The 17,442-nt window shown below is 46.1% G+C and overlaps 1 protein-coding gene across 2 annotated transcripts in view; it reads right to left on the reverse strand.

Annotated features, from left to right (window-relative positions):
- The window catches only part of LOC139059894 (thiopurine S-methyltransferase-like), an 81,860-nt gene that overhangs the window by 42,311 nt on the left and 22,107 nt on the right, over positions 1–17,442 (reverse strand). For both annotated transcript variants that reach the window (XM_070538443.1, XM_070538444.1), the window contains 2 exons: positions 1,119–1,211; positions 368–497 (listed from right to left, as the gene is read on the reverse strand). In XM_070538443.1, the coding sequence (XP_070394544.1) occupies positions 368–497; positions 1,119–1,211 (223 nt within the window). The remainder of the gene's footprint in view (positions 1–367; positions 498–1,118; positions 1,212–17,442) is intronic.

The following is a 17,442-nucleotide window of genomic DNA, read 5'->3' on the forward strand; positions in this document are numbered from 1 at the left end:
TGATTAAGTTAAGACCTTCTCCCGCTGTTAAATTCCGCTAATACATATCGTTGTTCCAGAAAATTTGATATGTAAAGTTCTTTCTCGAACACTAAGGGTCATGAGCTCTGTATTATGATTGTATCGTACGCATGGTCTATATCTAAAAATGTACATACTGCAAAGTTTATCTTTGACATTTCATCATCAAGAAAGGTAACTAGATCTATGATGCTGTCACTTGTACGGAGGACCCTACGATATCCACACAAGTTCTGGGGCAATGAAGTGTGCTGTTCATTCCCCCACTGATTAGGTTCACTCATGGCTTTTCTATAATTTCGAAAATTGAGGTTGTGAAGCTTATTCGCCGAAAACCTTTGCCTACCCGGAGTATTTTGCATTTGATAATGGGGCAAGAGGACTCTTGCATTCGCAGACCACTCTCAGTGAAGTAGCTGCGCACGCATTCCTCTACGAATTCCACACCGATCACGCTGTGTCCGAGTTCGTAAAACCTATAAGGAAAGCAGAATAAAATTAGAGACATGACAAGCCAGATGTATCTCCAAGATAACGTGCTCGAAAAACCACCACTCCATTTTTCTGCTATAACTGAATCTTACGCTTTTAAGAGGGCTATTCTAAAGCAGCGTTATGAAATTGCTTCGAATAAATGTTTCCTACAGAGCTATATGGGCTGACTTGGAGAGCAAGACTGACTAGACATTAAAAGTAATAGGTTACATGAAGAGCCTCGACATAATAAAGTAACAGCCTTGATCTGCCGGATCGAGCATCTTACATTTCTCGTTTGAGCAACTACCATGCTACTTCGTATTGAAGTTTTTAAACTTATTGCATGATTCGTCACTACTTCTGCGAAAACATTTTCGGGTAATAAATCTTAAAAGTGAAATAACCAAAAAATTGAACAGTATCTCAAGCAAAGCTAAGTGCAAATTATAAATGTCTGTCCCTGGGCGCTATAGGAATGTTTTCATGCCTCCAGCGGTTATTTCAGTAAGGAATTTCACATGTCTTTCTCAGAGGAACTCGAAGGTTTTTACAGGAAAAACAAATTAGTTATACAGCAGATGCAGTTTGTGAATGTACATGTTACCATCACGCATACTCACCACTTCAGTTCTCGTGCTTTTCCGCATAGTGGTATCAACACCCGAGCACGACATTTTCCCGCGAGAATGACATCTTTGTGGTCCGCCAAGAGTCTGGAATTTAATAATGTATTAAGCTTCATATGACACCAAGAATTCTTAGAGAACATTCAGTTATTACCTTAATTCCTAAATAAAATGATGATAGCTATGATCAAATGGAGATGTGTACGGGGGATGACAACGTGAAACGTTGCTGAATCAAGTCATCTGTCCGATCGTACTTCAACACCACAAAAGAGGTTGTTAAAAATTCCCAGCGGCCATTTAGAATATATTAACGGCTGAATCTAAGTAAACTGAAAAGCGGCTATTTGTATTTAGAAATAGGATATTTTCCACTGCTGTTAAAACTAATGACTTGCTTAATAACCTAAAATAAAAGGGAAAAACGGTGACCTCCACTCGTATTTAACGCTGGCAATGATTTGTTGTGTGCTGCATGTGTTGGTATTAGAAGAACAAACTGCGATATAATAACAAAGAAACTACAGTTTCGGAAATGCTGCTTCTAATCCAGTGTGCATCATAAAAAGCCAGCCAACAAACACATCAAGGGAAACGTTGGGGAAATTAGTTGTACTTGCTAACTGAATTAAACAAATGATAAATATAATGCAAATGAAAGTAAACTAAAGATATCTAGCCGCAGGTGGGATACGAACGCACGCCTCCGCATAACGCGTGCGATGCTCCTACGAATTGAGCCATCGCCATGGCGTTTTGGCATCCACATTCTGGGGTATTTATGTTTTACTACTAGGACTTGCCCTGAAAGTCTTAGCCAGCGCCACCTGACAAACATTGGCGGCGCATGTGGAACACACTTTCTGCCGCAGGCGTCACAAGTACTAATTTCCCAATCTGTCAGAGCATCGCAGGCTTAATGGAACAATATAGTTTTGTATCCACGTTAATTTTTATTAATTTATAATTCGTGAAAATGACCTCGAAGACGGCGCACACTCCCCGTCAAAATGCTGTATAGAACGCGGCAGCAGACGTGAGCGAAGTAACCTTCGTGCTGCCTCTCACTTCATTGCGAACTAAGCGGCGAGAACACAGCACACACGAAGCTACAAGTACTCGGCGCTCTCTGTCCCCATCGTATCCAACTCCGAGGAATAGGACGGCAACACTGGGCTCCTACTCGAAGAAGGGATCTGTATGTCAAGGGGTCTTGTTCGGCAGCGTGACGGGTGTTCAAGTGTCCTCCTGACTAATTTTGGAAATGAAGTCCAGCATGTTACGAAGGGAAACGTGATTGCACGCCCTAATGATTATGAACAGATTACTGATTTGAGCTCTTCCGATGCTGCACTACTGGATTCTGACAACGTAGACTCCATGCTCGCATCCGTCAACATCGAAGCAGCACAATCAACGAGTCAGTAGCAGCAAATAGAGAACTTTGTATGAGAATTCGCCTCGTGTTTCTCAACGACATCGAAAGTCCAGAGAACATTGATGCCAAACACCGTATCATTGTCGACGAAGCTGTGAGGCCTATTTGCCAGCATCCCTACCGAGTGTCACCGAAGGAGAGAGAGATCATCAGCAAACAATTAGAATAAATGCTTAGACACAACGTAATTCAGCCATCGACCAGCCCGCGGGCTTCGCCTGTGGTGCTGGTAATGAAAAATGATCAGACTTTGCTCTTCTGCGCTGATTATCGGAAGCTAAACGTCGTCACAAAGAGGAATGTCTGTCTACTTCCGAGGATCGATGACACCCTCGATAGGCTACGGGATGCGAAATTCTTTTCCTCTCTCGACCTCAAATGCGGATACTGGCAGATAGAAGTGGATGAATGAGATTGTGAGAAGACACCATTCGTCACACCAGAGGGACTATACGAATTTCAGGTACTTCCGCTCGGCCTCTGTTGCGCACCTGCCAGCTTTCAGCGGATATGGACACTGTGCTCTCCGGGTTAAAGTGGCAGTCCTGCCTGGTTTATCCGGATGATGTCGTGATTTTTTCTACCACCTTTGCTCAGCATGTGGAACGACTAAGGACTGTGCTCAAAGCTGTTGGTTCAGCAGGGCTGAAGATAAAGCCACAAAAATGTCACCTCGGCTTCCATAAGCTCCTTTTCCTCGGCCATGTGATTAGCACCGAAGGCAGCCGCCCTGTCACCGAGAAGACCGCAGCAGTAGAAAAGTTTCCAACACCAACTGATAAAAATGCCGTTAGGCGATTCCAAGGACGTTGTTCCTACTATAGGAGTTTCACCAAAAATGTTTAGATGATTGCCGAGCTGTTAACACGCTTAACGAAAGAAGATATGCCTTTCGTCTGGCAAAGTGAACAAGAACATGCATTCAATGAGCTACGACGGTGTCTTCAAAACCACCCGGTCCTTGCACACTTTGATGAGAAAGCGGAGACAGACATCCACACAGACGCCAGCAATTTAGGACTCGGTGCCGTCCTCGTTAAATGGCAAAACGGAAAGGAAAGAGTGATTGCATACGCTAGCCGCACTCTTTCGAGGGCTGAAACCAACGATTCAGCCACAGAGAAAGACTGCCTCGAAGTAATATGGGCCATAGGAAAATTCCAACCATACTAATACGGTAGATAGTTCCGAGCAATCAGCGACCATCACTCATTGTGCTGGCTTGCCAACCTGAAAGATCCTTCTGGATGACTTGCTAGATGGAGTCTGAGGCTGCATGAGTACGACATAACGGTCGTGTAAAAGTCAGGCCGCAACCACACTGACGCTGATTGTTTATCATGTGCGCCGGTCGAGTCTGCTCCTGTGAAAGATGGACACAATTTTCCGTTTTTTGGAGCCGTGACCACATCTGAGATGGCCAAACACCAGCAGTCTGACGCCGAGTTGCTCCTGTCATCAGGCACCTCGAGGAACACACCGTCCATGTTCCGCGACTTTTCTGCCGGGCATCGTCATCGTATGTGACGATGAATGGCATCCTGTACAAACGAAATTTTGAGCACAGCACAGAGAAATTTCTACTCCTCGTTCCTTCAGCTTTGCGATCCAATATCTTGGAAGGCTGTCACGATGACCCATCAGCAGGACACCTCGGAGTGAGCACAACGTTCGCCCGAATTCATGCTAAGTACTACTGGCCAAAGCCATTGAATTGAGTACAGCATTATGTACGAACATGTCGGGATTGCCAAAGACACAAAACGCCTCCATTAAAACCGAGAGGCTTCCTTAATCCAATGGAACCCCCAGGAGCCCCATTCTAACAAGAAGGAATGGACTTTCTCGGTCACTTTCCGACATTGTCACAGGAGAAACGATGGATTGCAGTAGCCACGGATTACCTAACCCGATATGCCGAGACATCCTCTCTAATCAGTGCAACAGCCGTTAATGTGGCTGAAATGTTTGTCACCAAGATAGTATTATGACACGGTGCCCCTGCTATTATTATCACGGACCGAGGAACTTCGTTCACAGCCGATTTGACGCAATCCATTGTGAAACTGACTCATACCAGCCACAAGAAAACAACTGCCTATCACCCTCAAACAAGTGGGCTATCCGAGCGATTGAACAGGACGCTGACCGATAGGTTGTGAATTTACGTAGGCTTAGAGCACCGTACATGGGACGAGGTACTACCCTATGCAACACTCACCTACAATACCGCATTTCAGGAGACCACTCAAGTAACGCCATTCCAACTTGTTTTGGTCGCACAGTTTCCGCACCTTTGGACGCAATGGTGCCTGTCAGCGAGAGCACAGAACAGAACCCTGACATCAGCAACTTTACGCAGAGGGCCGAAGAAGTACGTCAGCTGGCGTGACATCGCATTCATCAAAGGCAGCGCATCGACGCGGACCGATACAACCTGCGGCGAAGGGAAGTCGAGTATGCACCAGGCGACAGAATGCGCCGTTATTTCGACCCTTACCTAGTACTTAGACGCACCAGTCCCCTCAACTACAATGTTACGCCAGAAGGAAAAGTGAGCTTATCACGATGCCGGCGTCGCACAGAAACTGTACATGTGGTCAGACTGAAGCCATATTAAAACAGGCAGTGACTATTCGACGAACATCTATTCTGTGCCATATACCACTTTAGTATCGACAACAGCTTGTGAACAATTTCGTCGCTTTACTCATCGGGACGATGCGTTTTGGAGGCGGGACAATGATACAAGGCAAAAACATATATAAAGAAGACGCGCAGGTTCGCGCGCCCCCTCAAGAGGACAACGGCGTATTGGAGGAAAAGACGATATAATGGCACGTGTTTTCGCCTCACGCATACGCATGGTAGGTGGCCGTTGCCGACGTCTACAAGAAGAAGAGGAGGGGAGGAGGTGAAGTTAAAATTCTTGTTGTAGATTTCAACTCCCATCACACGTGTTCGGGGTTTCGAACTGACCAATGTGGCAAACGCTTGTGGCATTGGACAATAGATCATAATCTGTCTTGTCTGAATTCTAGAATTCCTACATATATTTGTAAACAGTCCAGCTCCCCATTGGATTTAAGTTCCGTAAGTTGATCCTTCACTAGCTCATCCTGGACAGCCTTGGACTGTGCAACCAACAGTGACCACTTTCCATTAATGATTGAAATTGTTTGCCCGATTGTGTCATCATGTTCCCAGGTACACGTATTTGTAGATTATAATAAATTTAAATCCAATCTCAAGGTACATTTGGCTTCTCATTCTGAAGAGCATGAAGACAGCAAGGCTATGAATTAAAATCATCATGAATTAAAGGATCGAACAGAAAGGTTGAATTTAGTGTTACATCGGCAAAGCAAACATCTTCTAACCCTTGGTGGAATACAGACTGCACGAGAGACCTCCGACGCCGACAGGCAGCTTGGAAGCAGCTTCTCTACAACCAGTGCCCCGAAAATTAGACTGATTACAAGTTTCACGCTGCTGTATTTAAACGTACAGTTGCTAAAGCTAAAGAAGATTATGATAGGAAACGCTATGATTTCCTTTCTAAGCATAAAAACAACAAATCGTTGTTTAGATATATGAGACGCCGGAAAATTCTGCCATCGCCAACTAATATTGATAATGTTGATCTGTCTCCCGATGAAATGAGAAAAACTCTTGAACTCCTTGCTAAATTCTTGGAGAGTAGATTCACGTCATCGATGTCATATAATTTGCAAAAAATTAGCCCCACCATTAGTGTTTACTGTAGATACAATGCCTGAATTAGCTCAAGTGATTCGAAACTTACCTTTGTCAGCCCCTGGTTCTGATGAAGTCACTGTTCACATGATAAAAAATTTATTTGATCTATCTCCTGGAGAACTTCTGAACGTTATAAACTATTCCCTACACAAAGCCTGATTACCTTACGATTGGAAAGTAGCCAAAGCAATCCCGATACCTAAAAAACAAGGACTAGGTCATAAAATAGAAAATATCAGACCTATTTTTCTTACTTCTAATATGGTCAAACTCGTAGAGAGGGCATTAAATTGCCGAATTACTATATGGATGACGGATAATTTAATAATAAGTCCAAATCAAATAGGCTTTAGGGCTAATTGCTCAATTTGGTTGGCCCATATTGATTTAAAGAGCCGCATCTAACTTGCCCGGAAAAGGATAGAATATTGTGCTTCGATGAAATTAGATATTGCTAAAGCTTATAACAGTGTCGAACATTCAATTTTACTGGATATTCAGCAGCGTCATAATTTTCCCAATCACCGCTTGGGTGGCAGAATTTTTGCGATCAAGAGAATTTTATTACTTCAAGGACGGATGTTCTTCGTCTAAATTAAGACAAACTCGCGGAGTTCCCCAAGGAGCAGTCCTATCCCCAATAATATATAATATATTAATGAGCTCCATCCCCACTTCTCAGGACGTGCTGAGTCATGCAGATGACATTGCATTCTTTGCGGCCGACACTAACATTACCACTTTATACCAAAAATTACAAAGATACATGAGTATGCTACAAGTATGGCTTCAGACAATTTGTATGTCATTAAATGTAAGCAAAAGCGCCATTTTAGTGTTCTCGGTCATGGATCCGGTTTCAATTTCTAGGACTTATAAGCAAGAACCCATTCCATAGGTTTAGTCTCTAAAATATTGTGAAATATATAGCAGAAAACTCAACTGGAGTCCGCACATAGAGAGTGTAGCAGGTAAGGCACAACGTGCTTTAGGTATTCTGCGCGGAATGAGTAACCGACAATATGGCCTACGTGTGAACTCACTGTTGATGATTTATAAAATCTATATGCGCCCCATATTGGAATTTTGGAGTGTATTGTTCTCAGGCGGCCCTGCTTATAAAATAATGCCTTTGGTTCTTTTGGGGCATGAGGCCCTACGCCTGTGTCTGGGACTCTCCAGGTTTCTGGCTATTAATGTTATCTACCAAGAAGCGCGCTTTCCAACATTGCCCTGCAGATTTCGCATCTTAACAATTAAAGCATTTCTGAAATTTTACAGCTTGCCGCTTAGACAATCTGCATACGCATTCATTAAAGATCCATATTCCTTCTTCCTTGCTCATTGGCCTCGCTATCACACTCCACAGATTATATTTGCACAAAAACAATTAGATAGCCTGATTGTGAACATTCGAGAGGTAATTCCGTCAACCGAATCACATCAGAATAATAAGGTAGATTTTGATGACATTTTCCCCCAAACTCCAAGTTTCAATCAGCCACTTTTTAAATAACCTGTTGCAAGATTACCTAGCACACGTGCAAACAAATAGCATAAAAGCTACAGATGCTTCAGTGAACAACGGGCGGGCGTAGGCATCTTCTCGCTTCCGCTTGGCTGGTCATTCTTCTTGAGACTGCCAGATTTCACACCTGTTTTTCAAGCCCAGCTTTTAGCAACTATTTTAGCACTTCAGAAACTACCGTCGAACTCAACAAGTGCGGTTATTAAAACAGATTCCCTTTCGGTCTGTACTTGGCTTACAGATTCATCCAATCCGCCACCTCTAACGACATTTCTAACGTTAGTTCCTGCACAGTTATTTTGTCTAAAACTATTATGGGTAGCTGGCTATTGTGGCTTACATTCAAATGAAACGGCAGACACATTAGCGCGAGCATCCCTGAGTGGACCTATGATGCCTGTTCTTCCTTTGGTGGTGCACATAACAGCATTCAGGTACAGAAAATATTCAATTCATAGAGATGTCAGTAAATCAATAACAACATGGACAGAATATCAGCACCTCCAATTTCCGTGGAAAATCCAGTGGTGTCCATCAACACCATCAGAAATAGCAATCACAAGATTACGCTGCCATGTCCCTCCATTAAACCTATGTTTACACAAGAGTGGTCTGACGCTATCGCCTCTGTGTCCATACTGCCAAGAAACAGAATCACTAGATCATTATTTTTTGGTATGTCGACGATGCAAATGGTTCAGAAAAAGACATCTAGAACATCAGTTTGCTAAATTAGGGTTAATGGTATCACCAGAAATCATACTATCTTTCGGAGCGTCAGTTATACGGGTCAGTGATAGGGACGTATTTGACACCGTTTGCGGTTACATAGAGTCAACAAAACGGATAATTTTTTTTATTTTTGTCTTGTAATTTGTTTGTTTTTTATGTTTCCTTATCTCTATTTCTTGTTGTTTCTTTCTCATCCAATATGTAGCACTTCAAAAGAATAGGTAATCGTTTCAGCAAGCACTTCTTGGCCAATCCCCCAGTGTGGGTATGAGCCATAACATGAGGCCATCATAATCATAAGCATCATCATCATCATAATCATCATCAGCAGCATCTCCTGTTTAGAACGCGGAAGTACTTTTCATTTAAACCCAGGACACAAGTTAGCCCACAATAAATGGTTGTGTCTGGACCCCCTAACTGTTCGTTACAATATGTAGACCTTACGCACTGTGGGAATCGATGTAAGCAAAGCTTTGTCTGCTGTTTGCGTTCATTGACGTTATTTGGCGGTGGTATATTGACGGCATACAACAGTCGTGACGTGATGTGGAATGTTGCCTTGCCTAATCCGCTTGTGTTTGTTGTTCTTGCTCCACTCGACGTTTTGTGCGAGCCTTCGTTTCCTCGGCAGTAAGTGCATACTAAGGTGCCATCCTGGGTGGTAGCGTTGTACCAAACAAAACTTTCTCCTCTCGCTTTCTCTATTCGGTCTCTAACATTCTCCCACCGCCTTACCCTACTGTCGTTGCTGCTGCGGGTGAGCACGGAGACAAGCGCGGCAGCTGTTGCACTGCAATTGTGAGGGGTCACGCCTAGTTACAAAATCCAGAGGGCATTTTGCACATGGGATGCGGCGGAAATGTTTGCACGAGCTTCGCGGGTCGTCTTTGCTTTGTGCCACAGTCCTGTCATGTACAACTACAATAGCCTTAAAGACCGCGTGGCGCAGAAAATCCGGTGTCGACACGAATGGTTATGGCGCCCAGAGGGCATTCTGCACATGTGACATGGAGTAAGGGCTCAGTCACACCGGCGACTTGAGGAGGTCGCGCGACCATTTACGACTCGCAATCAAAAAGCGATCAGAGGCGACTGATGTTCACACCGGCAAGCCCAGCTGAGCGCGACCCGCAAGTCGCAGTCCCGGAGAGTATCGTTCTCAGCGAGAACTCTCGCAATCTACGCGCAATTTGAACGCGACGCGGGAGGAGGCCGGATGTAGACACATGAAAGATCATTTCCGGTGCGCCGCTGATTGGTTTATCAGTTTTGCGACCATGGTCGCGTGACTGAAAAATCGCGCAAAGAGCGACTGGCCCAAAATGTATGCTTTTCAAGAAAGGCAACCGTTTGCGACCTTTTGCGTCTGCTCGCTTTGCGACCAACTTGGTCGCGCGACCACTGTCAGTGGCCGGTACGAATGAGCCCTAAATGTGGACACAAGCTACTGGGGTAGTCTTTCCTTTGTGCCACACTCCTGTCATGTACTAACGCGATAGCGGTAAGTGCCGCATGTCGCAGAATATGTGGCGTCGACACGCCTAGTTACGGCGTCCAGAGGGCATTCTGCGCATGCGACGTGGAGTGAATGTGGACACAAGCTTCTGGGGTCGTCTTTCGTTCGTGACACAGTGCTGTCATGTACGAACGCGATAGCGGTAAGGGGCGCGTGTCGCAGAAGATCTGGTGTCGACGTGCCTAGCTACGGCGTCCAGAGGGCATTCTGCAGAAGCGACGTGGAGTGAATGTGGACACAAGCTTCTGCGGTCGTCTTTCCTTTGTGCCACAGTCCTGTCATGTGCTATTGCGATAGTGGTAAGGGCTGCGTGTCGCAGAAGATCTGGTGTCGACGTGCCTAGCTACGGCATCCACGGGGCATTCTGCACATGCGACGTGCAGTGAATGTGGACACAAGCTTCTGCGGTCGTCTTTCCTTTGTGCCACATTCCTGTCATGTGCGAACGCGATAGCGGTAACAGGCGCGTGTCGCAGAATATCGGGAAACGACACGCCTAGTTACGGCGTCCAGAGGAAATTCTGCACATGCGACGTGGAGTGAATGTGGACACAAGCTTCTGGGGTCGTCTTTCCTTTGTGCCACACTCCTGTCATGTACTGACGCGATAGCGGTAAGGGCCGCATGTCGCAGAAGATCTGGTATAGACACGCCTAGTTACGGCGTCCAGAGGGCACTCTGCAGGTGCAACGTGGAGTGAATGTGGACACAAGCTTCTGGGGTCGTCTTTCCTTTGTGCCACAGTCGTGCCATGTGCTATTGCGATAGTGGTAAGGGCAGCGTGTCGCAGAAGATCTTGTGTCGACGTGCCTAGCTATGGCGTCCAGTGGGCATTCTGCAGATGCGACGTGGAGGGAATGTGGACACAAGCTTCTGCGGTCGTCTTTCCTTTGTGCCACAGTCCTCTCATGTGCTATTGCGATAGTGGTAAGGGATGCGTGTCGCAGAAGATCTGGTGTCGACGTGCCTAGCTACGGCGTCCACAGGGCATTCTGCACATGCGACGTGGAGTGAATGTGGACACAAGCTTCTGGGGTCGTCTTTGCTTTGTGCCACACTCTTGTCATGTACTAACGCAATAGCGGTAAGGGCCGCATGTCGAAGAATATCTGGTGTCAACACGCCTAGCTACGGCGTCCAGAGGGTATTCTACACATGCGACGTGGAGTGAATGTGGACACAAGCTTCTGCGGTCGTCTTTCCTTTGTGCCAGAGTCCTGTCATGTGGGAACGCGATAGCGGTAGTGTGTGGCAGAATATCTGGAATCGATACGCCTAGTTACGGCGTCCAGAGGAAATTCTGCACATGCGACGTGGAATGAATGTGGACACAAGCTTCTGCGGTCGCTTTCCTTTGTGCCAGAGTCCTGTCATGTGCGAACGCGATAGCGGTAGCGTGTGGCAGAATATCTGGAATGGATACGCCTAGTTACGGCGTCCAGAGGAAATTCTGCACATGCGACATGCAGTGAATGTGGACACAAGCTTCTGCGGTCGTCTTTCCTTTGTGCCAGAGTCCTGTCATGTGGGAACGCGATAGCGGTAGTGTGTGGCAGAATATCTGGAATCGATACGCCTAGCTACGGCGTCCAGAGGGTATTCTACACATGCGACGTGGAGTGAATGTGGACACAAGCTTCTGCGGTCGTCTTTCCTTTGTGCCAGAGTCCTGTCATGTGGGAACGCGATAGCGGTAGCGTGTGGCAGAATATCTGGAATCGATACGCCTAGCTACGGCGTCCAGAGGGTATTCTACACATGCGACGTGGAGTGAATGTGGACACAAGCTTCTGCGGTCGTCTTTCCTTTGTGCCAGAGTCCTGTCATGTGGGAACGCGATAGCGGTAGTGTGTGGCAGAATATCTGGAATCGATACGCCTAGTTACGGCGTCCAGAGGGTATTCTAAACATGCGACGTGGAGTGAATGTGGACACAAGCTTCTGCGGTCGTCTTTCCTTTGTGCCAGAGTCCTGTCATGTGGGAACGCGATAGCGGTAGTGTGTGGCAGAATATCTGGAATCGATACGCCTAGCTACGGCGTCCAGAGGGTATTCTACACATGCGACGTGGAGTGAATGTGGACACAAGCTTCTGCGGTCGTCTTTCCTTTGTGCCAGAGTCCTGTCATGTGGGAACGCGATAGCGGTAGTGTGTGGCAGAATATCTGGAATCGATACGCCTAGTTACGGCGTCCAGAGGAAATTCTGCACATGCATCATGCAGTGAATGTGGACACAAGCTTCTGCGGTCGTCTTTCCTTTGTGCCACAATCCTGTCATGTGCGAACGCGATAGCGGTAACAGGGGCGTGTCGCAGAATATCGGGAATCGACACGCCTAGTTACGGCGTCCAGAGGAAGTTCTGCACATGCGACGTGGAGTGAATGTGGACACAAGCTTCTGGGGTCGTCTTTCCTTTGTGCCACAGTCCTCTCATGTGTTATTGCGATAGTGGTAAGGGCCGCGTGTCGCAGAAGATCTGGTGTCGAAGTGCCTAGTTACGGCGTCCAGAGGGCATTCTCCACATGCGACGTGGAGTGAATGTGGACACAAGCTTTTGCGGTCGTCTTTCCTTTTTGCCGCAGTCCTCTCATGTGCGAACGCAATAGCGGTAAGGGGTGCGTGTCGCAGAATATCTGGAACCGACATGCCCAGTTACGGCGTCCAGATGGCATTCTGCACATGCGACCTGGAGTGAATGTGGACGCAGGCTTCTGGGGTCGCCTTTCCTTTGTGCCACACTCCTGTCATGTCATCATCGTCATCATCAGCCTGGTTACGCCCACTGCTAGGCAAAGGCCTCTCCCATACTTCTCCATCTACCCCGGTCATGTACTAATTGTGGCCATGCTGTCCCTGCAAACTTCTTAATCTCATCCGCCCACCTAACTTTCTGCCGCCCTCTGCTACGCTTCCCTTCCCTAGGAATCCATTTCGTAACTCTTAATGACCATCGATCATCTTCCCACCTCATTACGTGTCCTACCCATGCCCATTTCTTTTGCTTCATTTCAACTAAGATATCATTAACTCGCGTTTGTTCCCTCACCCAATTTGCCCTTATCTTATCCCTTTACGTCACACCTATAATTCTTCTTTCCATAGCTCGGTGCGTCGTCCTCAATTTAAGAACCCTTTTCGTAAGTCTCCAGGTTTCTGCCCTGTACGTGAGTATTGGTAAGACACAGCTGTTATTAACTTTTCTCTTGAAGGATAACGGCAACCTTCTGTTCATGATCTGAAAATGCCTGCCAAACGCGCACCAGCCCATTCTCATACTTCGGAATATTTCAGTCTCATGATCCGGATCCGCAGTCACTACCTGTTCTAAGTAGATCTATTCCCTTCGATTGCCTCACTACCTATCGTAAACTACTGTTCTCTTAGGAGACTTTTAAACATTACTTTAGTTCTCAGCAGAATAATTTTTAGACCCACCCTTCGGCTTTACCTCTCCAGGTCAGTGAGCATGCACTGCAGTCGGTGCGCTGAGGTACTAAGCAAGGCAATATCATCAGCGAATCGCAAGTTACTAAGGTATTCTCCATTAACTCTTATCGCCAATTCTCCCCAATCCAGGCCTCTGAATGCCTCCTGTAAACACGCTGTGAATAGCATTGGAGAGATCGTATCTCCCTGCCTGACGCGTTTCTTTATTGGGATTTTGTTGCTTTCTTTGTGGAGGACTACGGTGGCTGTGGAGCCGCTACAGATATCTTTCAGTACTTTTACATACGGCTCGTCTACACCCTGATTCCGTAATGCCTCCATGACTGCTGAGGTTTCGACAGATTCAAACGCTTTCTCGCAATCAATGAAAGCTATATATAAGGGTTGGTTATATTCCGCACATTTCTCTATCACCTGAGTGATAGTGTTAATATGATCTATTGTTAGTAGCCTTTGCGGAATTCTGCCTGGTTCTTTGGTTGACGGAAGTCTAAGGTGTTCCTGATTCTATTTGCAATTACCTTAGTAAATACTTTGTAGGCAAGGGAGACGGTAAGCTGATCGGTCTATAATTTTTGAAGTCTTTGGCGTCTCCTTTCTTATGGATTAGGATTATTTTGGCGTTTTTCCAAGATTCCGGTACGCTCGAAGTCATGAGGCATTGCGTATACAGGGTGGCCAGTTTCTCTATATCAATCTGCCCACCATCCTTCAACAAATCTGCTGTTACCTGATCCTCCCCAGCTGCTTTCCCCCTTTGCATTGCTCCCAAGGCTTTCTTTACTTCTTCCGGCGTTACCTGTGGAATTTCGAATTCTTCTAGACTATTCTGTCTTCCAATATGGTCGTGGGTGCCACTGGTACTGTATAAATCTCTATAGAACTCCTCAGCCGCTTGAACTACCGCATCTATATAAGTAATGATATTACTGGCTTTGTCTCTTAACGCGTATATCTGATTCTTGCCAATTCCTAGTTTCTTCTTCACTGTTTTTAGGCTTCCCCCGTTCCTGAGAGCATGTTCAATTCTATCCATATTGTACTTCCTTATGTCAGCTGTCTTACGCTTGTTGATTAGTTTCGAAACTTCTGCCAGTTATATTCTAGCTGTAGGATTAGAGGCTTTCATACATTGGCGTTTCTTGATCAGAACGTTCATCTCCTGCGATAGCTTACTGGTGTTCTGTCTAATGGAGTTACCACCAACTTCTATTGCACACTCCTTAATGATGCCCACAAGATTGTCATTCATTGCTTCAACACTAACATCTTCTTCCTGAGGTAAAGCCGCATACCTATTCTGTAGTTTGATCTGGAATTCGTCTACTTTCCCTCTTACCGCTAACTCATTCATCGGTTGTCATGTACTAATGCGATAGTGGTAAGGGCCACGTGTCGCAGAAGATCTGGTGTCGACACGCCTAGTTACGGTATCCAGAGGGCATTCTTCACATGCGACGTGGAGTGAATGTGGAAGCAAGCTTCTGGGGTCCTCTTTCCTTTGTGCCCCACTCCTGTCATGTACGAACGCGATATCGGTAAGGGCCGCGTGTCGGAGAATATATGTTGTCGACACGCCTAGTTATGGCGCCCAGAGGGAATTCTGTACATGCGACGTGAAGTGAATGTGGACACGCGCTTCTGGGGTCGTCTTTCTTTTTGTGCCACACTCCTGTCATGTACTAACGCGATAGCGATAAGGGGCGCGTGTCGCAGAATATTTGGTGTCGACACGCCTAATAATGGCACCCATCGGGAATTCTGCACATGCGACGTGGAGTAAAGGTGGACACAAGCTTCGGGGGTCGACTTTGCTTTGTGCCACACTCATTTCATGTACCAACGCGATAGCAGTAAAGGCCGCGTGTCGCAGAAGATCTGATGTCGACACGCCTAGTTACGGCGTCCAGAGGACCTTCTCCACATGCGACGTGGCGTAGATGTGAATACAAGCTTCTGGGGTCGTCTTTGCTTTGTGCCACACCCCTGTCATGTACTAACGCGAAAGCGACACGGGCCACGTGTCGCAGAAGATCTGGTGTCGACACGCCTAGTTAAGGCGTCCAGAGGGGTTTCTGCACATGTGACGCGGCGCAAATCTTGACACGAGCTTCTGGGGTCATGTTTCCTTCGTGCAACATTCCTGCCATGTCCAGAAAATCCAGTGTCGGCATACTTATACTCGCGGAAAACTTTCTGTGGCAATGAAGCGAATGCTACGAACGCAAAGCGTGCACAAGTGAGAGCGCTTCTGAAAAGAGTGCCGCGATTTCATCCACGTTAGTTTAAGGTGGAGAAGGGAAAACGTAAACACTTTATTAGCAATAGCTAAATAACATAAAACACACCACTCAATATAAAAGTGTGCTTATTTTGCGGCTTTTGCGTTCCGCGTCTGGGCAAACGCGAAGTCATCGGACGTGAAAACGCGTCAACTCTGCTTCTGTTTCGGGCAAATAAAAGCACTGTCAAACGCTGACAGACTACTAGGCACCGTGACGCATGTGAAGCCGCCACGTGCCGGTGTCTTTCCCTTTATTGCCACAGAAGGTCGTGCGCTGGTATTGTTGAGGCGTTCAGTGAGCATTCTCCACATGCAACGCGGTGTAAATATTGACACGAACTTCTCGGGTTGTCTTTCCTTTGTGCCACGCACCTGTCACGCGCTAATGCGACTGCGATAAGGGCCGCGTATCGCAGATAATCCCGTGTTCACACCGTGGACGTCACTTGCAGAATAATCATGCCAAGCACAACCGCGCAGGCCCTACACGTGGCGCGGATCTTGTCTGACATGCATTATAAATTTACTCCCCAGAATTTTGAGAATGACAGCTCATAAAAAATGTCAAAAACAAAACACTGGCGGCGCATACCTTTTATGTTTGGTTACATGGCCACGCAATGGAAGTGTGTACATGGCCACGCAATGGAAGGAGTGTGCAATGGAAGTCGGTGGTAACTCCGTTAGGCAGGATACCAGCAAACTATCGCAGGAGACGAAAGATCTGATCAAGAAACGCCAATGTATGAAAGCATCTAGCCCTACAGCTAGAATAGAACTGGCAGAACTTTCGAAGTTAATCAACAAGCGTAAGACAGCTGACATAAGGAAGTATAATATGGATAGAATTGAACATGCTCTCAGGAACGGAGGAAGCCTAAAAACAGTGAAGAAGAAACTAGGAATTGGCAAAAATCAGATGTATGCGTTAAGAGACAAAGCCGGCAATATCATTACTAATATGGATGAGATAGTTGAAGTGGCTGAGGAGTTCTATAGAGATTTATACTGTACCAGTGGCACCCACGACGATAATGGAAGAGAAAATAGTCTAGAGGAATTCGAAATCCCGAAGGTAACGCCGGAAGAAGTAAAGAAAGCCTTAGGAGATATGCAAAGGGGGAAGGCAGCTGGGGAGGATCACGTAACAGCAGATTTGTTGAAGGATGGTGGACAGATTTTTCTAGAGAAGCTGGCCAACCTGTATACGCAATGCCTCATGACCTCGAGCGTACCGGAATCTTGGAAGAACGCTAACATAATCCTAATCCATAAGAAAGGGGACGCCAAAGACTTGAAAAATTATAGACCGATCAGCTTACTGTCCGTTGCCTACAAAGTATTTACTAAGGTAATTGCAAATAGAATCAGGAACACCTTAGACTTCTGTCAACCAAAGGACCAGGCAGGATTCCGTAAAGGCTACTCAACAATAGACCATATTCACACTATCAATCAAGTGATAGAGAAATGTGCAGAATATAACCAACCCTTATATATAGCTTTCATTGATTACGAGAAGGCGTTTGATTCTGTCGAAACCTCAGCAGTCATGGAGGCATTACGGAATCAGGGTGTAGATGAACCATATGTAAAAATATTGGAAGA

Source organism: Dermacentor albipictus, chromosome 5 (genome assembly GCF_038994185.2).
Source record: "Dermacentor albipictus isolate Rhodes 1998 colony chromosome 5, USDA_Dalb.pri_finalv2, whole genome shotgun sequence".
NCBI lineage: Eukaryota > Metazoa > Arthropoda > Arachnida > Ixodida > Ixodidae > Dermacentor > Dermacentor albipictus.